This window comes from Schistocerca gregaria, chromosome 2 (genome assembly GCF_023897955.1).
Source record: "Schistocerca gregaria isolate iqSchGreg1 chromosome 2, iqSchGreg1.2, whole genome shotgun sequence".
In the NCBI taxonomy this organism is placed as follows: Eukaryota; Metazoa; Arthropoda; class Insecta; order Orthoptera; family Acrididae; genus Schistocerca; species Schistocerca gregaria.
Genome location: NC_064921.1, coordinates 469,264,895 through 469,287,137, shown reverse-complemented (window position 1 = coordinate 469,287,137; position 22,243 = coordinate 469,264,895). Strand labels below are relative to the sequence as shown.

Here is a 22,243-nt window from a genome sequence, read left to right as displayed (position 1 = left end):
CGATAACCAGTCTTTGAGACACCAGGAACTGTCTTGCAACATCACAGGTACTTCGTTGAGGTGCATGGTGAACGGTTTCAACAACCGCGTCCTCAGTCTTCGGAGTACATCTTCTCTTTGGACGACCCCCGTTCATTACCTGCGGACGAAATTACCGGTTTCCCGAAGGCGTAGCTCCAGGAGACGAAAAACATTCTTTTCCGAATTGCGCCTTCGGTAGTATTGTGCAGCATAGGTGTGAGCACCATCAGCAGCTGGTTTATCGGCTGCACCTAGCACCAAAAGCTTATCGACGTTTTCTTCATTTGTGTACTCCATCAGGAAGCTGACCCACAACAACGTGACAGGGCCAGTTACGGCTGTGCACTGCGCAGTTATAGACGCATACGACAGGCTACTGTCATGCGACAAAATGATGTCCTGCTTATAAACGACGAGAACTGGGGAACAGATATCTAAAAAGTACAAAAGGAACTTGGGAAGTATTGTAATCATAGCTCCATGATTGATGTGGATTTGATGTCCCCCAAGTCCACTGAGTGAGCTACGACGGCTAGTACAGTAACTGCGGAATGGTACACGTTCCTCTGTACATCAGGATGCGCTGCACGATGTAGCTGTTGCCAGCTTCTCGTTTTTATACATCTGTTTTCAAAATGCACCCGAGCTGATTTTGATATATAAACTTTTGTCTTACCTGGATGAAGAGTCGCATATGTCTCTCTGGTTTGATCTATGTTTAACTTTCCTATATTTTTGGTGGCTGCGCCTTCTTCTTCACATTCTATGCCGTCTAGGTCGATGCTGGAGGAGTCATCCGAACCAACCCAGTCGTCTCTTTGACGTCCGCTACGATACCTGTCAAGTTTCATTTTATTATGGATGGTGTGGCCGGCCGCGGTGGTCTCGCGGTTCTAGGCGCGCAGTTTGGAACCGTGCGACTGCTACGGTCGCAGGTTCGAATCCTGCCTCGGGCATGAATGTGTGTGATGTCCTTAGGTTAGTTAGGTTTAAGTAGTTCTAAGTTCTAGGGGACTAATGACCACAGCAGTTGAGTCCCATAGTGCTCAGAGCCATTTGAACCATGGATGGTATGTTCTTCTCTTATAAATATGGTCTACTACTTCATTTAGTTGTCCCCATTTGTGTGAGCCGCTGAGTGTGTGTTGCAGTGTTTCTGTTATGATTCCTCTTGTGGTGGTGGTGGTGGTTAGTGTTTAACGTCCCGTCGACAACGAGGTCATTAGAGACGGAGCACAAGCTCGGGTTAGGGAAGGATTGGGAAGGAAATCGGCCGTGCCCTTTCAAAGGAACCATGCCGGCATTTGCCTGAAACGATTTAGGGAAATCACGGAAAACCTAAATCACGAAGGCCGGAGACGGGATTGAACCGTCGTCCTCCCGAATGCGATTCCATTGTGCTAACCACTGCGCCACCTCACTCGGTGATTCCTCTTGTGTTCGGGTGTGCGTGTACTGCTCACAGTACAACACGATCTGTTCAGGGGATCCTTGTTCGCCGCACTTGCAGTTGCCGTCCCAGAAAGTAAGAAGCGCTGTAGGTTTGCTGGATATGGGCCGTGGCCAGTCAGGAAATGAACCATGTCGCGGCCGGGACTGACATAGTTGGCATGACTCACCCGTAACCGTTCCCCGATGTTCGGGAAAAAGTTGTACACACATCACGGCCTTTGTCTCCTGTTGCCAGACAACCAACCACCAAATGTTCACTGCCTTCCGCTTTTATTCCTTGAATTTTTTCACGGCTTCCTCTCTTTAGCCAGTAGCATGCGGTTCCATGTCTCATGTTTATGTCGATTGGGAAGATCGACAACACCGCACGTAGCTCCTCTGTTGAAATGGTGCGGTTTGCCCCCGACAGCCTCAGGAGGACACTCCTTCGTCCACGTCTCATTGCTGGCCTTCTTGTCTTTAGTGAAAGTTCATGTGCGCATCACTTGCCTTGAAGCTGACCACCTATTCATACAGAGCGCTGTGCTTCGCTCTGATGTCTGTAATTAATTGTTTGTACAGTGTGGCGTTTATGCGTGCGAGCTTATATAGAGTATTTCCTCAGCTTTACCAGTAGTTTCTCTTTTAATGTTTGTATTCTGTATTATGAGCATGACATGCTGCTCCGAAATTTGAAATACAATCCAGAACACTGGTGAAAATACACTCCTGGAAATTGAAATAAGAACTCCGTGAATTCATTGTCCCAGGAAGGGGAAACTTTATTGACACATTCCTGGGGTCAGATACATCACATGATCACACTGACAACCACAGGCACATAGACACAGGCAACAGAGCATGCACAATGTCGGCACTAGTACAGTGTATATCCACCTTTCGCAGCAATGCAGGCTGCTATTCTCCCATGGAGGCGATCGTAGAGATGCTGGATCTAGTCCTGTGGAACGGCTTGCCATGCCATTTCCACCTGGCGCCTCAGTTGGACCAGCGTTCGTGCTGGACGTGCAGACCGCGTGAGACGACGCTTCATCCAGTCCCAAACATGCTCAATGGGGGACATATCCGGAGATCTTGCTGGCCAGGGTAGTTGACTTACACCTTCTAGAGCACGTTGGGTGGCACGGGATACATGCGGACGTGCATTGTCCTGTTGGAACAGCAAGTTCCCTTGCCGGTCTAGGAATAGTAGAACGATGGGTTCGATGACGGTTTGGATGTACCGTGCACTATTCAGTGTCCCCTCGACGATCACCAGAGGTGAACGGCCAGTGTAGGAGATCGCTCCCCACACCATGATGCCGGGTGTTGGCCCTGTGTGCCTCGGTCGTATGCAGTCCTGATTGTGGCGCTCACCTGCACGGCGCCAAACACGCATACGACCATCATTGGCACCAAGGCTGAAGCGACTCTCATCGCTGAAGACGACACGTCTCCATTCGTCCCTCCATTCACGCCTGTCGCGACACCACTGGAGGCGGGCTGCACGATGTTCGGGCGTGAGCGGAAGACGGCCTAACGGTGTGCGGGACCGTAGCCCAGCTTCATGGAGACGGTTGCGAATGGTCCTCGCCGATACCCCAGGAGCAACAGTGTCCCTAATTTGCTGGGAAGTGGCGGTGCGGTCCCCTACGGTACTGTGTAGGATCCTACGGTCTTGGCGTGCATCCGTGCGTCGCTGCGGTACGGTCCCAGGTCGACGGACACGTGCACCTTCCGCCGACCACTGGCGACAACATCGATGTACTGTGGAAACCTCACGCCCCACTTGTTGAGCAATTCGGCGGTACGTCCACCCGGTCTCCCGCATGCCCACTATACGCCCTCGCTCAAAGTCCGTCAACTGCACATACGGTTCACGTCCACGCTGTCGCGGCATGCTACCAGTGTTAAAGACTGCGATGGAGCTCCGTATGCCACGGCAAACTGGCTGACACTGACGGCGGCGGTGAACAAATGCTGCGCAGCTAGCGCCATTCGACGGCCAACACCGCGGTTCCTGGTGTGTCCGCTGTGCCGTGCGTGTGATCATTGCTTGTACAGCCCTCTCGCAGTGTCCGGAGCAAGTATGGTGGGTCTGACACACCGGTGTCAATGTGTTCTTTTTTCCATTTCCAGGAGTGTACGTTTATCAGTAACTCGTACGCCACCATCACTTTTCCCCTTTCCGGGCAAATAATTTCTATGAAAATTCTTCTATCATCTGAAATTGGACTGAATACTTTCGAGTCTAACACCACACACAAACGGGTTCGATTCCCCGCGGGGTCAGCGATTTTTTTGCCTCGTGATGACTGGGTGTTGTGCGATGTCCTTAGATTAGTTAGGTTTAAGTAGTTCTAAGTTCTAGGGGACTGATGACCATAGATGTTAAGTCCCATAGTGCACAGAGCCATTTGACAATTTTTTTTACCACACACAAAGACGAGCGTTAACGACATCGTTTGTGTAGGCAGTCTCGTGTCTAGAAATGTAGTTTCTTAACTTTTTTACAATTTACATGTACTACACTATTTTTATTCGTTTTTGCTTTGCACAGAGATTGAGGTGTGCCACTGACTGCTGATAACTCGTATTGAATAAAACGCGAAAGACAAATTTGTAAAAGGAGAACTGGAACGTCGAGACACAGAGATAAGCAATAGAATAATAGGCAGCTGCTCGTTGAAGATAAGACGTTGTACAACATCACCTATCGTGATGCTGTACTATTTCGTACAGACGGCCAAGTGTGTGATAATTAAGGCATTACTATTTTTTCCCTTGTGCCGTTTTTCCCACAGATACCCAGGGTCGGCATGGTTAATTGGATGTGGCAATTTTAGTTGAAGGGGTGCCAGAAATTAGTGTACCCCAACTGTCTCCGACTAGTGTAATCCATGGAATTGTGCGAAAGTGTTCAGATGTTTGCGAGCCGTGTAACTGAGGCGGGACGTGGGGACCAGCCTGGTATTCATCTAGGGGGATGTGGAAAACCGCCTAAAAACCACATCCAGGCCGGCCGGCAAACTGGCCCTTATAGTTAATCCTCCGGGCGGATTCAATCCGGTTCCGGCGCGCCTACAGGAATCCAGGAAGCAGCACGTTAGCAAGCTCGGCTAACCTGTCGGGTAATTAAGGCATTACATCATAGTGTAGAAAAGCGTGTATCCAGGCATTATTCAGCTGTGGGGTATTTTGAGTTACACTTGCCACTGTAATAGCGGATAACTGAACTACAGTGTTGCTAGTCGCTTTACATGTTTTTTGTGTACATAGTTTTGCATAGTCAACACGTAGACAACTTTCCCACTAGAGAGCGCCCCACTAAGCACAACAGCGCAGGCGCAGCGCTCGTCAGTATCCGCACTACGAGATGGCGCTGCCTTAGAGACGGACCAAATTCTGCTTCCGCCGATGCGCGTATTAATATGTAACGCAGCCAATGAGTTTGCTTCTTACGTAGAACCTTTTCTCCTCTCGGATCACACTCGCGCAGTGATACACGAATGCGGGAGGTATTATAACGAGTATACAGACCTCAGATTAGTCAGTCTGCATTTGTCTGCACCATTCAGTACCGGTCTTCATTTATCTGCACCAGTCTGTACCAGTCCGCATTCATCTGTACCAGTCTGCGCCTAATAAGATTACCATATTCCTGTACATAGCCATGAAGATAAATGTATAGACACTTTTGTCAATTATCAGAGATATATGTGAGAATAAGTTTAACGTACCAATACCAAAAGAACTTCAGATTGTCAATTGTAAATAGCATCCAGAACCAAGTTAAGTAATTTTTATGCTTGTTATTATTTTAATAAATGTGTGTGAATATTAATCAAGTTCTGTTTAAAGTTGGTCACCGTCAATCTGTTACTCTAAGCGTGCAAGTGGCATTTCTACCATCTGACCTAGCGGTATAAGGTAAACAACGCCACGATAAGACGACGAGATATATTTCTGACACTCACCTACTTCGTTGTGGTGTATGTACTGAAGGTCTTCTTACAGTATGCACACCACAATGTTAGTGTTAGATAACGACAATTCATTTGCATCGACGCAGGAACCCTAACAATGGGCTCCCTAATCAGTGAAATTTTGATTGACGAGTCGTGCACCATTTGGAATCACACCTATGGTTTGGTTATGGTGCTGATCAGGAAACATAGGACGGAATAGACCACTAGGGCCATAATTCGAAGAGCCTTGGTTGCTGTCATCGTAGGGGAAGAGAGTATAGGAGTCAAAATTAAACGCCCACCACTAATCGTGGTAGGTAAGACGTACAAGATTGATTATATTAACTTGCACCAACCTTATTGACACTTGCTCAGTATATCCATCCACCGATGTATCGCTCCAGCGCTCTGGATACAAAGCTTCTTACACGTCGCGGAACACCACTTGGCCTAGCACTGCCGAACTCACCATAACACATGCAACAAAATAAGAAACATCGATGTTGCCTCTAACAACATTAAAAAAATTGTCGATCATCTCCTGTAAGTCCCTGGTAAGTAGATTTCTGGTATCTTACAATAGTTAAGTCGCGACTAGGTTCAAGACGGTCCTCTGCCGGGCTACGAATGTCCTGTGCTGATCAATGACTTCTCTTCCAGGCAGCAGACCCGCGGCGGGCGGGCAGGCTGCACTCCCAGTCGCACCTCAGGAAGCTGCCGCGTGCGCCACCTTCTCCCCCTGCAGCCAAGAGGATCCCTGGTAAGTGACAGAGCGAGTGCGTGAGTGACAATAAGATGTAGGCGAGTAGTTACATGTTTGGTTCCAAGCAGGGACTTTTCACAACATGCGGAACTTGTTGCAGTCAATTCAGTCCGCAGATTGGTTTGCTGCAGTTCTCCACATTAGTCTATCCTGTGCAAAACCCTTCGTCCTTCCATAACTAGTGCAGCCTACATCTATTTGAACCCGCTCAATGTAGTCAAGCCTCGGTTTCCATTTTCTACGCCACACCAATGACATCGCCAAACTAACTAATCCTTGACACCACAGACTTATCCTATGAAGCGATCTCTTCTTTTCGTCAAGTTGTACTACAAATTGCTTTTCTTCCCAATATAATTCACTACCTCTTCATTAGTTGACTGATATTCCCACCAAATCTTTACCGCTCTCCTGTAGCACCTCAGCCGCTCGGGATTAGACGAACGGTCTTTGGCGCTGCAGTCACGTACTGTGCGGATGGTCCCGGCGGAGGTTCGAGTCCTCCTTCGGGCCTGGGTGTGTGTGTTTGTCCTTAGGATAATTTAGGTTAAGTAGTTTGTAAGCTTAGGGACTGATGACCACAGCAGTTAAGTCCCATAAGATTTCACACACATCTGAACATTTTGTAGCGCCTCATTTCGAAAGCTTCCATTCTCATAATTTCTAATCTGTTTAGTGTCCGTAATTCACTTCTGTACAACATTAAACTCTATTTAAATTCCTTCGGAAAACACTTTTTAGCATTTAAATCCATGTTCGATGCTAACAAATTTCGCATTTTCGGAAACGATTTCTTGTAATTCAGATCTGCATTGTATATCATCTCCACCTAGGCCCATGATCACTTACTTTGCTACCAAAATAACAAAGATCGTCTGGTCCTTTTAGAGTTCCTTTCCGAAAATAAGTCTCCCAGCATCGCCTGATTTAATTCCATTACCTTCGTTTTAATTTCGCTAATTTTTATCTAGTAACATTCCTTACATTACACTATCAATTCATATATTGAAAATAACCATGGTTGCAAAGCTATTTTTATTTAACAACAGTGTGTTTTGCGTCGTGGTTATAGCTGTTTCTCGTTCAAGTAAGATTATAAGACGGTGAATTGATATTAATTCAGCTTCCGCGTCTCCTCCAACTCTTAAAGGAAATTAAGGCACCTTTAAGTTTTCTTGTTTCCATTAAATGATATGTGCTCCCTGAGATAACTAAGGAACGGATCATTTTCTTTGAGGAAGAAAGAGGTTTTTGAAAATTGTTCTTGGATAATCTTCCCATAGACGCTATCGAGACTGTGCCAAACCTTTAACTTGGCTTTCATTCTTATTTGGAGTGTGTCATTCACTTATAAAAACCTGTTCTGTTTGTTCTGTTGCTGAATAGCTGAAGTCTCATCCAAGTTTAATGTTCCGTGACAGATATATGCGTAGCAATGCAGAAATGCTATTCAACTCTTGTGAACTACTTCTGTAGTTGAACCTGACAGCAACCCGAGGGAAACAGTGACTCCAAATGTTCACTTGAGCTTCGCAGTTAATGCTCACCAAAATAATCTCCGCTTATACCTCATTTGACTAAATTTTCTTCTGCACTGCAATTTACACGTCACTCTGCACTCTGCATAACCTTTTGTTTCCGACATACACATTGCTTTCTTCTAAAGATCTCGTCGCTAACGATTTCAGTTTTAAGCTAATTTTCATTTAGAATATATTAGCTGAGATTTTCAGAACGGCCTTAGTCAGTATGTCTGTAATATCCTAATATTCATGGGAGTGTTTCAACGACTCTGCTACGAGTATTTGGTTCGTTAAAAGTACATTATTTCGAAACTCTTTCTTGCATTACATACGCATTCGTCTACTATGGTTTACGTCGCTCGCATGAGCCGCTTACAGGTGCTTTTAAATTTTACTTCTGTGCGTCACCTCTAAAATGCCATAGCATAAACTTTCGCAACAATACCAAATTCATCCTTTGAACACCTGAGACCCAGAGACAGCGGTAAATCCCGAGAGAAGTGCTGCAGACAGACAGCTGTTTCGCAACATCGTGTCCGATAGCAAGACTTTTAATCTCCGTCTTCTCTGTTATTCTATATTTTCAGCCATAATCTGTACTTAGCTACACGCAGTACGCCAACGGTTGACGTGAGGCATTTACAGTGTTTGTCATTCGTTGGAAGTTCTGATAATTAATACCTCCAGTTTCCCTGTAATTAGAATTTCTGCATCAGATTATATCTACATCCACAGTTTGTCTTATCTTTTCAGATACGTCTAAAACATGTGTGTATATTGTTTCATAGTTCTTAACTATATTATCTGGATAATTAACGACAGAATGATATACCTAAGCCACAGATCGTTTATGCGCCCTGCCATTAAGAATATTTTTTTTTCCTTTGTTTACAAGTCTAATATTAGTAAGTTTGTTCTACTTGGAGATTCTGTATAGCCTAAATGGCAAACACATTCATTCTAAAGAGAACCAGTGACTGTAAATGTTAAAACTAACTAAGTTTAAAACTCTAAAAATGTGGATTCGTTTCACTTTGTTTCCACTCATTGCGATGTACGTGAGACTTTAAAACCTCGTATGAAAAGTGTTCGTCTCGATTAACACGTAACACAATCTCATTTTGTTAAGGAGGACTATGTGCCAGACAGAACGAGGCAGTTGTTCAGTATGTGTCTTCGTCGTCGAATAATGACAATTATTCTGTACTTATGATGAGTTGTAGGGTACAATTCGAGTGAATGCTAACCATCACTGTATTATTAATAAAAGGATGACAGTCGATGCTGCATTTGGACTTGTTTTGGAATTTTGGTGGCATGTACGATCTGCTATTAACATAAACAGCATACTCTAAAACTGCCCTTACAATCTTCTAGGATTTTTAAAGGGGAATGAGTAGAGAATATTGTGAACTGGAACCAAAGTATCGGTACGTACCGTTTCCGTACAACAGTCATTTGATAATATGTTAGTAAAGCGACCACATTCACAAGTAATTTATTAGGCATGACCGACTGCATCACATGTTCTACAATTCTATTCATTGACAGCCAAAGAACTCGTTGACAGATTCTCTTGGTATTCTGCAAACGTGTACTCAGCCAGTTGCTATAACAGTCACAGACACATGAATGAGGCTCGCACCAGGGCAGAAAGGTAGAACAGACGTCAAATGGTATTAGTCGATCCGACGTAAACACCCCCACCATGCATACCTACGTAGCAAACGTGTCTTCAAATAGCTGTAATGCGGGAAAGATACGTTTCTGGATATGGGTTCTAATTCAGAATATTGTCCACTCGGTGCCCTTTGCAGGTCTTATAAGTTTCTGAGGGAAATTTTAGGGCACTCCCTATAAGATCGTATGTAGATGACCATCTGGTTGCAAGCGGAAAAAGGCTACAACAGGCAGCCGCAGTGTGACCGTGACTACTTTCAATCAAAGTTGCAGTGCTGGCCGATATGAACTAGCTGATCAGCAGTGTAAAAGGAGAAGATGAAGAAGAATTGAAGAAAGCGAACCCCCCTTTCTCTATTCAGGGGATCTTCCAAACTGATGACTGGAGTTGATTCACCTACAGAGTCCGCAGAGGAATTTCGCGAATTCTCGTGAAGTCTTATCAACTTCAGCTGTTTTCACCAACATTAGTAGTAATATTTGTGTAACCCTTCTTTTACAATGGAAAGACGAATGGTGCAAATTTCTTACACATACCTGCTTAAGAGCTGTCACTCCCTAAAGTAATCAATCTTACTGTTAGAGCATGAGATCAGTGTGGTATCGTTCACTAACTCGTTGATATCCAGGTTATAACATTAGCTCGATATATGTTATACGCCACTCTTCCCTAACTACTGAACATTAAGTCGTTTGGCGGGAAAGCCCGCGTATAACACTAAACTGCCGTGACATAAGTCAGTGTCATTCTCTGAGAGGATATGGGAATTTTGAGTGAATGTGTAACTATGGATAAAGATATCAGACGGTAAATTGAATATATTGCAGTTAACAGAAAACTAAACAGACTTTGACTTTGGTGTGAATGAAAGTAGCAAAATTCATATAAGAATGAAAAAATGAACCGTCGCCAGACCAATTAGGCACAATAATTCGGAAATATACGTTTAAGAAAATTGAATAATAGATACCAGCAGTTACCAATAATGCACAAACTAATAATCACAGAAAGCAAGACTCTACCAAACTTACACTAATAAAAGTTACCCTCAGGATTATTACACTGTTTATACTCCCATTTGTAGAAATATATCAGAGTTCCTTAGTAGCAATAATATTCCAATTATCTTTCTAATATGAGTAGAATATGGTGGGGACCCATAAACTGGTATAATATCACGAGTTAAGCTCTATGATTATTTCAGTAGCAAATACTAATTCAAACAATTTCACTTCTTGATTTCACTTGGGATAGTTTGTATTTTACTTTTCAAGGCAAGTTATTCAACACTGAACTCGATTAACTTCAAAAAAATCATCCATGATAGTACTCGAGACTAAATTATGTTTAAAATGAGTTTAACTTATTTGCCTTTTTCATCACCTGTGAAGCAGCTATTTTAGACAGTAACATTTAGACAATCCTGCACTGCATTTTTGCAAAACGATACTTTGCACTATATTGAGAGTACTTTAGCAAATTTATAACTTCGCTTCTCTGGTTTTAACTTCAACTTTTGCTAATCTTTGTGTAAGTAGGCTGATTAAGTTTTTTGTTGGTAACGCCGGCGCCACGTAGCGCTCTGTATGAAAATCACTGGCTGTGCCGTGTGCAGTCTGTGGCTGGTTGGCATTGTTGTAATACTCGCCATTGTAGTGTTGGGCAGCGGCAGCTGGATGCTAACAGCGCGTAGCGTTGCGCAGTTGGAGGTGAGCCGCCAGCAGTGGTGGACGTGGGGAGAGAGATGGCGGAGTTTTGTAATTTGTAAGACTGGATGTCATGAACTACCATATATATTTTGACTATTAAGGTAAATACACTGTTTGTTCTCTATTAAAATCTTTCATTTGCTAACTATACCTATCAGTAGTTAGTGCCTTCCGTAGATTGAATCTTTTATTTAGCTGGCAGTAGTGGCGCTCGCTGTATTGCAGTAGCTTGAGTAACGAAGATTTTTGTGAGGTAAGTGATTTGTGAAAGGTATAGATTAATGTTAGTCAGGGCCATTCTTTTGTAGGGATTTTTGAAAGTCAGATTGCGTTGCGCTAAAGAAATATTGTGTGTCAGTTTAAGCACAGTCTTGTACAATTTTTCTAAGGGGACGTTTCATTTGCACATTTGACCAACATAAATAAATCACTAGTTCATTTGAAACAGGATACCCGGTTTTAAAAACACTTAGGACAGTACCCTGAATAGGTTCATGATCAGGATAGAAATTATGGTTCCAAACACAGACGTACAGCATTCGGATTATTATTGAAATCACTCGCACAAATTAACTGGTCCATGTTCTGATGTATACCTGTATGCATGAAGTTAGTGGAGCAGTGGCGAAGTTGTGGTAGCAAGCGACATGGCGGCTAACTGTGCTCACGGCTCTTGATGTTTGAATGCTCTATAAAGCTACTTCTTGGCGACGGATTTTTAACTTGTTAGAGCCATTCCTTATTGCCGAGAGTACTAGGCAACAGCCAAATCCACGTCCGAGGCAAAATTCTTTGCCATACGGCTTCCAATTACCGCCGTTGGCACCGTCGATGTCTACCGTTCCCACCAAGTAGCCGTCCACTTCGACCGCCAAAACCACCCTTTACATCGCGCCGTGCCACTTCCGTTGCGAAGGGACTTCCCTACGTCTTTTACATTTTACAAACACAAATGCCCTAAGCATAAACCAGCTTCCAGTACATATAGTTAGTTTTTTTATTTTCTTTTTAGAAATATACACCTATTATAAAATTTCTTTATTATAAACAATCATTTGTCTTTTTCCATATATACATTATAACACTCTAATTTCTTGTCACAGTTCAAGGACTTCAACTAACAAAGAACACACACTCCATTATCGTAGATACACAGTTACCTTATATAAACCTGCTACTAATCGATATAAGTGTTACAAGGTTACCACTAAAAGATAACTAGCTGACAATTTCCTGACACATTAACATTTCGTAGCCGACAGAGACGTGAACTCGCGACTATCGCTGTTGCTAACCCCTCTCTCCACACCAGTGAGATACTTCCATTATTCGTTTACGATGTTCTGAACTACTGCCCCTGGATCGGTAGGAGGGGGTCGACTTCGGTCCGCGACTATGTTGCGTCCGAACGCTGCCAACATTACCGATCTGAAGAACGGCGTTCCTGTTTGTGCAATATCCTTTACGAAATGATTGTGGCGCAATTTTGTGCTGCGTTTTTAATTAGTATATCTCGCAATCAATGACGAAGCAGTTCCTGTGACAGTTCTTATTGTCATAGAAGCGCGATACGAAACACACTTATACTACCATAAATGCATGAGGAAAGTAAATCTCCCCCCACAGCCCTATGCTCCACGAACCCCAATTCACACCCCTTGCAGTGCACTCAGGCGGCGACAGTGAGCAGTTTTCGCTTCTTCCGGTCTCCGAAACCCCCGCCACCCCGCCCTTCCCCCTTTCCACGAACAAGAGAATTTGGTCGTGATCACGTGAACAAAGAATTTCTCTTTCCCAATTCCTATATGAGATGGCTTGATTTCCACAGCATCCGCAGAAGACCGCGTGGTGCAAGGTTCGCAGGCAGTGCAGGGCCAGTTCCCGTTCCAAGCGGGTCTCATGATAGACGGATCCGGTTTCTGCGGTGGCTCCCTCATCTCTACCACCGCCGTCCTCACCGCTGCCCACTGCGTCGACGCGTAAGTACAAACATTTTGTAGCAATACTCGCGCGTTCCGTATCTAAAAGTAACGTAATCACTAAAGCATGGAGTAAATAATACCAATACTCGACGTGCTTAATCAACAACAACATAAAAAATCTTACATGTTACTATCGTCAAATAATTGGATAACATTAGCCTTTTGAAACCACATACTGAGCAAGATGGCCCAATGACTTTCGCTACTGATAATCTTAAGAAGTGCTGACTTCCAAAAGGGTGGGCAAACTGAAACTAATCCGGGGGATATTTACAACTATCTGACTCGACAATCTTTGCAATTGCTAAACATGGATGTGAATTGTATACACGTCTCCTTCTCCCCATCTCCCTCTCTATCTCTCTCCTCTTCTCCCTTCCTTTGCCCATCTCTTCCTCCTCCACCTATCGCTGTCCATTATCTTTCCCCTGCTCCCTGTATATCTTTTATCCCTCACTCTCTCTATCCATCTCCTCCTCCCTCATCTCTCGGTCCACATCCTCCTATCCCTCCTTTGTATCTACTTCTTCCTCCATTTTCCGCTAATCTCCTCGGCACCGCCCTCTTACCTTATGCATTCTTATTACAAACGGAACCTTCATTAAGAATAGAAGTCAAAATGAGTGGGTAAATCGGCATACATGACGTACGCACTGGGTATGAGAGAGACCATTCAGCTATTGGACCTGTGAGGATAGTATCTTTAATGACAACATTTCGCATTGATGTCTAACTCCACTGAGAACCGTGTCCACTAATACCGTATTGTTGTCAATATATTTTGGATAAACAGCAGGACCGGACGTAAATATTCAAATCCTTTATTTTACAGATGATTACACTGACCGAACTCGATCTGCAAAATAAAGGATTTCATTATTTACGAGCGATGCTGCCATTTGTCCAAAATATACTGAATATTTCGCATTGTTTTGATTTACTAATAGGAAGGATTACGAAGTTAGTCATAACACAGCGTTTCTGTTTTCTGTTAAAACTTACTGCGAAAAGGAAAATAAAATTACACATCTTCACAGCACAGCCTAGCATGTTCCTTCTCGCAGCTATTGCTGGATGATTGTAAGCACAAAGTGTGCGAGTCGATGTCGACTGTAAGCGTTGTTCCGACTCACTGGCAGTATTTTGTCCGAAGAAATAAACCAGGGCCATGGAACAGCGGTTGTGTTCCGCCAACATTATTGTCCACAGAATTGACGAACGGGAATTTGATATGAATGTGGTTTGGATTAGAGATTTAAAGACAAAGCCCACTTTCATATGAATGGGTTCATCAACATGCAAAATTAGCGCATTTGGGGGACTGAGAATTCTCATTTCGCGATGGACGAATCTCTTTACCCTCAACGGGTGCCTGTGTGGTGCGCAATGTCCATTCACGGAATAATCGGTGCGATATTCCTTGATGGTACCGTGACTACCCAACGGTAAGTGATCGTTTTGAAGGTGATTTCACCCCCATTATCCAAACTGACCATGATTTCGACAAGATGTGGTTCATGCAAGAAGGAGCTCGACCCCAACCAAGCAAGAAAATGTGAGGGGAACTTTGGGGCCACTTGTTCTGGCTCTGGGGTACCCAGAGTCCACTGGCATGGGCCTCGACTGGCCGTCGTATTCCCGGGTATGAAGACATGGTATTCATTTTTTGGGGCTATATTCAAGGCAATATGTACAGAAATAGCACGAACATCATTGCTGAGCTGAAAATAGCCATTCAGGAGGTCATCTACAGCGTCGATGTTCCGACACGTCAGCGGGTCATGCAGAATTTCGCGATTCGTCTGCAGCACATCTTCGTCAGTTTTGGCAGGTATTCCAACATGTCATAACCTACATCCGAATATCTGTATTTACATATGCGTGTCGAATAAAGTGTGTGCACACATTAGTTTGTAACTAATTTACGTTTCTTTCACATAGTTCAGTGAATTTCACCCTGTAGATACATTCGAAAGTACTTCATCGTGAAGGAGTTGTAGCTTACGTATTTGAGTCAATGTGATTCTGCTGTTTTTACATGTACCTCACGATAATTCATGTCTCTTGGTAATTTATTAATGCATGGAACGCTAAAGTCTAACAACTGTTCTGTTAATTAAGTAGAAAAACTTAAAAACAAACACGCATGTAACTGCTTCCTCACCACTGGAGCGCTAGTGTCACTCCAGTTGTCCATGGTAACAACTTTTGTACCAGAAAGGGTCGTGATTTGAGGGAAAATATTAAATTGGTCTCAGTATATACACCTCAGCAATAAATTCCACTGCTGAGCCATTACTTATCTAGAGAGCAGCAGTTCTGCCTGTGCTACACCTACAGACTGGTTATTGGTTACGAATAGACGTAGATACATGCACTATCAACTCCATATCTTTTCAGATAGCTTGACAATGACAGTGGAGCCGAAATAAGCTAATAGCACTAGAAGGTAACATCTTAATAAAAAGTCTATAACAGCTTTCAGGCTTACTATACATGCAATGTCCTTACAAGACATCTTAGATGTTCATCTTAGTGTCGAAACCTATCACGTGCGACTAACTGAGCATTGTACAGAAATGTGCACTTGAGGCTCATCACCTTGCCCGACTTCCCACTGTTGTTGAGGCTCTATTCCGTCAGTTCTCCTCCTTGACGTGGAATTGGATCAGGAGTTTCTTGACGAACAGCAGTTGGAATGTTACAATGGATGTCTTCCCAAAGAAACACTAGTAAAGCTCTTCACATCACAATGTAGCGTGACGACCAATAATTTATTTTGTCAATCTAAAGTAGCTTTTGGGCACATAAATTGTTGTCATACTAGCATTTTGGGTTCAAGAAAGGATCTGTGCCAGTAAATGAAAACGATGGAATCCAGGATAGCGTGTGGACCCAGCCGTTGCGCTAGGAGACTGTGAAAGTCCACCTGACTCTAATTCAAGAGTTACGAATCAAATCGATAGAAGCATTTTTAATAACCGAGGGAATATAGCGTCTTCTTCATCTTGGTGATGAAGTTGCAGTCGAGTCACACGGTTGACAAAGGTAGTTTTCTCGCTCTCGCACGAGAGAGAACCGACTTCCTGAAACCATAGCACATGGCGTCTGATTCTACATCTACATCAACACCCCCTAAAGGTGACAAACGGCTTTTGTGGTACCGCAAACTGATGCCCCCTTCCCTGCTCCATTTGTGAACGGCGAGTGCGAATTGTGACTCTCGGTAATCCTTTGTATTTCCAGAATTTTTTTGGGTGTGCTCATGTCGCGAGAATGAGTGAGGAAATAACATGTTGTTCGGCTCTTCCCATAAAGTACTCGTGTGTAATTACGATAGTAAACCTCGCTGTGTTGCACAACGCCTCTCTTGTAACCTCTCCTAGTGGAATTTATTGAGCATCTCTGTAACGCTCTCGCGCGAACCAGACGATCCCGTGATGCAAAAGCAGCGCTCTTTGTTGGATCGTTACCTCTTTTGTCAATCCTACCGGGTAAGGGTCCCAAATCGACGAACGCCACTAAAAAATTCAGTCGAACTAGTTATGTACAGCCTCTTCTTTAATTGATCTGGTAATCGCTTTTCCTGCTGTTTTATGCGGTTTATTCTTCCAAGCGTCGTTCTGGACAGTTACTTCAAGCCACTTTACGGCATATACTGTCTCCAGCAATTTGTCCCCAATACCGTACTTGTAAAGCGGAGGATTTCTCTTCACATCTGTGCGCAATATATTGCATTTATTAACGTACATCATCCATTAGCTCTTCGTACCTAGCCTACATGTATCTACATGGATACTCTGCAAATCACATTTAAGTGCCTGGCAGAGGATTCATCGAACCACATTGAAAGTTCTATATTATTCCAATTTCGTGTACCGTGAGGAAAGAACGGAACACCTATATCCTTCCGTACGAGCTCCGATTTCCATTATTTTATCTTACGCAAACCGTTACTGTCTTTTGACGTTGCTATTCCCTTATACACAACCGCATCTTCTGTGAGCAATCTTAAAGAACCTCCACGCTTTCTTCTAGATCATTTACGTACATTCTAAAAGTAACGGACCTATCACACTTCCCTGGGGTACTACGGACATTACCTTTGCATCTGTCGATTTTGTTCCGTCAAGAGCGACCTGTTGAGTTCTGTTTACAAGGAAGTCTTGATCCAGTCGCAAGTCTGGTTTGATATTCGCTAAGCTCGTATTTTTTTTCAGTAAACGTCAGTGCAGCAAAGCGTCAAACGGCTTCCGGCAGTTGAGGAACACGGCATCAACCAGAACGCCTATGTCACCAACGATGAGAAACACAGAGGACTGAGTTTCGCAAGATCTCTGTTCGCAGAATCCTGATTGATTTTTACGGAGTAGTCTTCCTTCTCCAAAGCAGTCATAATACATGAACATGTAACAGGTTCCACAATTCTGCGACAGACTGACAGCAAGGATATATCGCGCATGTATGTGCATCTGCTGACGAGCCTTCTTGGAAATGGGAGTGACGTGCGCTTTTATACAGTCCCTAAGGTCCCCTCTTTGCTCCAGCGATCTATGACAAACAGTTGCTAGAAAGGGAACAAGCCCTTTTGTATACCATAATCCCTGTCGAATCTTACAGGTATCTCATCTGGTGCACAAGCCTTTATACTACAAAGCGATTGTTCTTATTTTTCTATTCCGCGATCATTTATCGCAATGTCTCCCATTTCAAAGTTCGTGGGACGATTAAAAGGCTATACCGTATTATGATCTTCCACTGTGAACGATTCCAGATACCTAATTCAGAATGTCGGCCTAATCAAGAGATATGCTGAGGTATAGTGTCACTGAGCCTCTGCTCGCGCCTTGTTGCAGCGGTTCGTTCTTCACCGTTCTGCTCGGAGGCCTGGAGCCGCGGCCCACGTCTGGGGACAACAGCCAGTCCTTCGCCACCACCGACGCCATTAAGAACGACGCCTTCTATACTCCGGACGGCAATGCCGCCTACTATGACGTCGGCGTCATCTTGTGGTCCGATCCCATCACCATCACCGGTGAGTGTCTCCACTGAAATGTCTTCAAGGGCCGGCCAGAGTTGCCGAGCGGTTCTAGGCGCTTCAGCCTGGAAACGCGCGACCGCTGCGGTCGCAGGTTCGAATCCTGCCTCGGGAATGGATGTGTGTCATGTCCTTAGGTTAGTTAGGTTTAAGTAGTTCTCAGTTCTAGAGGTCTGATAACCTCAGTAGTTAAGTCCCATATTGCTCAGAGCCATTTGAACCATTTTTAGTCTTCTAGGTTTTTGAGATGGAGGTCAAAGATACTTAGATACTTTTGTTCCTAGTGCTGATACGGCTTCCAAGTGACAATTCTACGGAGTTAGCATCCACACGCACAGGACAAAATTGGCCCCGACGAACACTGGCTCCAATGTGACGTGCTTGAGATATGGCGTGAGGTTTGCCTGAAAGTTTTTGAATGTTGTCAAATTGCTAGTACAGGTTGGTCCCTTTCAAAAGTGTAATTACTTCTGTGCAAGCGAAGCATATTAAAATGAACTATTGTAGACTTAAATCTGTGAAGACATAAGCAGAAGGGAATTTATTTTCGGCAAGTATCACAAAGCTAAGACGTGATTTTTTAATTTTTCTATTTTTTATGAAAAATGGGTAGCCACCATTATTTCTAAAAATTTTTACTGAACTTTATCTTGTGGTCGAGTATCTTTTTAAGAAATTAGACAGCGACGGCACTGTGAGATCGTGGCCTTGTTCTCCAGAGTGAAAGTAACTCAAAAAACTTCGAATTTGGAGTTATGACACACAGAATTTATCGATTCATCATACTCTTATTGTTACACTTTGCTCTTAATCACAGTTCCCGTTTAAAATCGCTGTAGAAAGAGGACAACTTCTCAGAGTGAAGTCAAATTTCAACAGCATATTACTGACGCAGAATGAAACGATATGGAACCAACAAATTTTAACGAAAATTTGACCAATAGCGGTCGCTATAAGCGTCAGAATACGCACACCAACAGATACATGGCACACGTCCCGAAGGCCCAACATAACTGTTTCTATGAAGGATCGCCCGCTGCTAGTTAAACTCTTTCACAAGAACGGTGGCAACGCGCCAGTAGTCCTGCAGAATCTCCAGACACTCAAGACTATGAAAAAAGGCATTGGCCCAATGTCTGCTGAGAAAAGCAGTTCTTCCGACTTGTGTCAAAACGTGGTCACAGCATTGCACGAGGGGTCGAGCGGTTCTGTGCAAACATTCAGTGCACACGGAATTGCCCGAACAATGGACATGCCTGCGAGCACGGTGCATAAAATCCTACAAAATATCCTGCACTACTGTCCTTACAAGGTCACCCATGTTCAGAAGCTGCCTTCTATTCACCTACCAGCAAGACAAACGATCGCTTTGGAATTTCCTGCTCGCGTGAAGGTGGACTATGAATAGCCATAGACCATTCTGTGGACAGAAGAAACCCATTGCCATCTCCACGAAGAATTGCTGAATATGGGCACCGAAAAGTCCACACGCACATCAGCTGGTACTACTTCATTCTTCAAATTTGACTGTGTCGTGCGGCATCGTTTGTTGCAGGGTCGTACTTTTTCGAGGAGATGAGTCCTGTGTGTCCTATTACCTGTATCGCCATTGATAAATGCCATGCGTGTTCCATTCCAACCCTTCAACAGCGTCGGTGTGTGGGTAAGATCATTTTCATGCAAGATGGCGTTCCTCCGCACACTGCACAGCCAGTGAAGCGGCTACTGCAGAGGCATTTAGAAACCGCTAGAATTATCAGCCGTCATTTCTCTACGGCCTCACTGTCGAGATCACCTGATCTTAATTCGTGCGACTTCCGACTGTCTGAGCGATGTTGTGTTCAGTGCTCCAGTTACAAACGTAGCTGAACTGAAGGCACGCATTGCGCAACGCATTCTGAACGTGACCCCTGAGGCGCTTCAATCTGTTGAGGAAAACATTGCTTCTCACTTTCAACTTGTTGCAGAAAACGGTGGATAGCATATTCAACATGTCTTGCTCCAGTCGCACAGCAGATAAAGGCTGATGACATTTAGTTTTTTATGTAGTTTTTCGACCTCGATTTTTCCCGTCTGATGTCGTACGATGTTGCCGTTGTGGATGGTCTTACCTAGGAGTGCCACAACTGCTGACTGCCGAACTTTAGCAGTCATACATACTGAACAGTACGGCTGGTGTAATGAGCAACTCAAACCACCTCAAACCACAGCTGTTGTGTTAGGATTCATCTCTCACTTGTTTCCTACCGCATTTACGTTAAGACACTTACAGAGTCGTATTTTGGTAACGTTTTCGCGCACGTGTGTGTGAGTGTGTGTGTGTGTGTGTGTGCGTGTGTGTGCGTATGTGTGTGTGTTCCATGACGCCCCCCCCCCCCCCCCCCCCCCGAAGTCAATAACATGCTTTTCAAATTTGATGTCACTTTAAGCAGTGATTCTCTAATTTCAATGTTTTGAAGCAGGAAGTTAAATGCGGAAACCCTATAATCTGTGGAGTAACATTTTCTTTATTTTTTTCTTCCTTACGAGAAGCAAAATATTAATCGTAAATACAAGTATACATTCTGTACATAATAGGTGCTGGAACCACGGTTTTCGGTACTGATTATTTTAAAGTAGAAACAGTGGCCTTGATATTTGTGAAGTATGGAGGAAATGACTTAAACTGTCAGAGGCAAGTCTTATGCGCAGATGAATTTTGCTCTAAGTGTGCCGGCCTGGGTGACCGAACGATTCTAGGCTAGGGTGACCAAATTATTTTCGGTGAAAACCGAGACACATTCACACGGGTGTCAATGGACACCTCATTCCACATGTACCCAGGTTTCTTAATTTTAAATATTGTTTTGTTGATACATTTTGTTAACCCGATTATTATAACTAATAAGAGGACACAGAAGATTGATATAATCTAGATTATCTGTATAATTAATGACATTTAATAAACTTATAAAGTAATAAAGAACTGTATTACGATTTTACAAAATTTTACAGCCGTTCAACTTTCAGTCAATTAATATTAACATGAGCTTTAATATTACTGAGCACTATCCTTGGAGAAAAGCGTATTTTTCACTGCCTCCAGCCTTCTTGATCATGTCTTTGTTCTTTGAGACACAGTGAACAAACTCGGCACAATCCATTTTGTAGTTGTACAGGATCTGCAGGATTGCTTCAAGAGAGTCCACCTCCATTCTGTTTCTTTCATCAGTCCACTGGATATTCATGAACGAAAATATTCTTTCCACATGGGCATTATGGGCTGGGATTGCAAATAAATAACCTTGCAATTATTACAAACTCAGAGTAATGCTGAAGACAGTCACAGCTTTTTTTTAAAAAAAAACTCACACACTTCACATGACATTCCAGTGGTGTTTTTTTTTTTTTTTCATCATTCCACTTGTGAAGACTTGCTTCAACAAAATTTGTCAGTATGCTGAACTGATCAAAGACCGGCCGAAGTGGCCGTGCGGTTCCAGGCACTGCAGTCTGGAACCGCGAGACCGCTACGGTAGCAGGTTCGAAACCTGCCTCGGCCATGGACGTGTGTGATGTGCTTGGGTTAGTTAGGTTTAATTAGTTCTAAGTTCTAGGAACTAATGACCTCAGAAGTCGAGTCCCATAATGCTCGGTGCACTGTATCTGTTAATGTGTTTCATTGGCCTGATGTGATCAACTATGTCGGAACGTCCACCATGACTTATACTAATAAAACAGTTACATACGGAACACTCTGCTTCGTAATCAAAACGGCCTTTCTTTATGAAATTCCATTCCTTGCAATAACAGGCACTGAACCTGCAGGCACGTTTCGGCATTGCGTTTCACAGTACTGCAGCAATAACACCACTAATATGAGAAAAACCTATTGCAGTTTGTCTGACAAATCAACAACTACTACACTGTTCTGACAATGAGTGTGTGAGTAAGCGGCGCGACAATCGTACTGCTTAATAGCTCTGTTCCAATAATACAACTTACTACTTGTTGACCAAAGTACCGCTCAAAGTAAATTATTGCCTGAGAGTATCAGTACTGATACTGTGATTACTAGTAAGGGACAATGGAGGTTTTAGACAAATAAGCCAAAATATATTAATTTCTTGTATTTCGTTTAATATAGC

General features: G+C 43.6%; 1 protein-coding gene across 1 annotated transcript in view; it reads left to right on the top strand.

The window, feature by feature from the left end:
* Positions 1–22,243, top strand: part of LOC126326371 (brachyurin-like) — a 39,550-nt gene that overhangs the window by 3,471 nt on the left and 13,836 nt on the right. Inside the window, exons 2-4 of the mRNA XM_049995635.1 lie at positions 6,081–6,180; positions 12,925–13,075; positions 17,935–18,113. Of these exons, the coding sequence (XP_049851592.1) occupies positions 6,081–6,180; positions 12,925–13,075; positions 17,935–18,113 (430 nt within the window). The remainder of the gene's footprint in view (positions 1–6,080; positions 6,181–12,924; positions 13,076–17,934; positions 18,114–22,243) is intronic.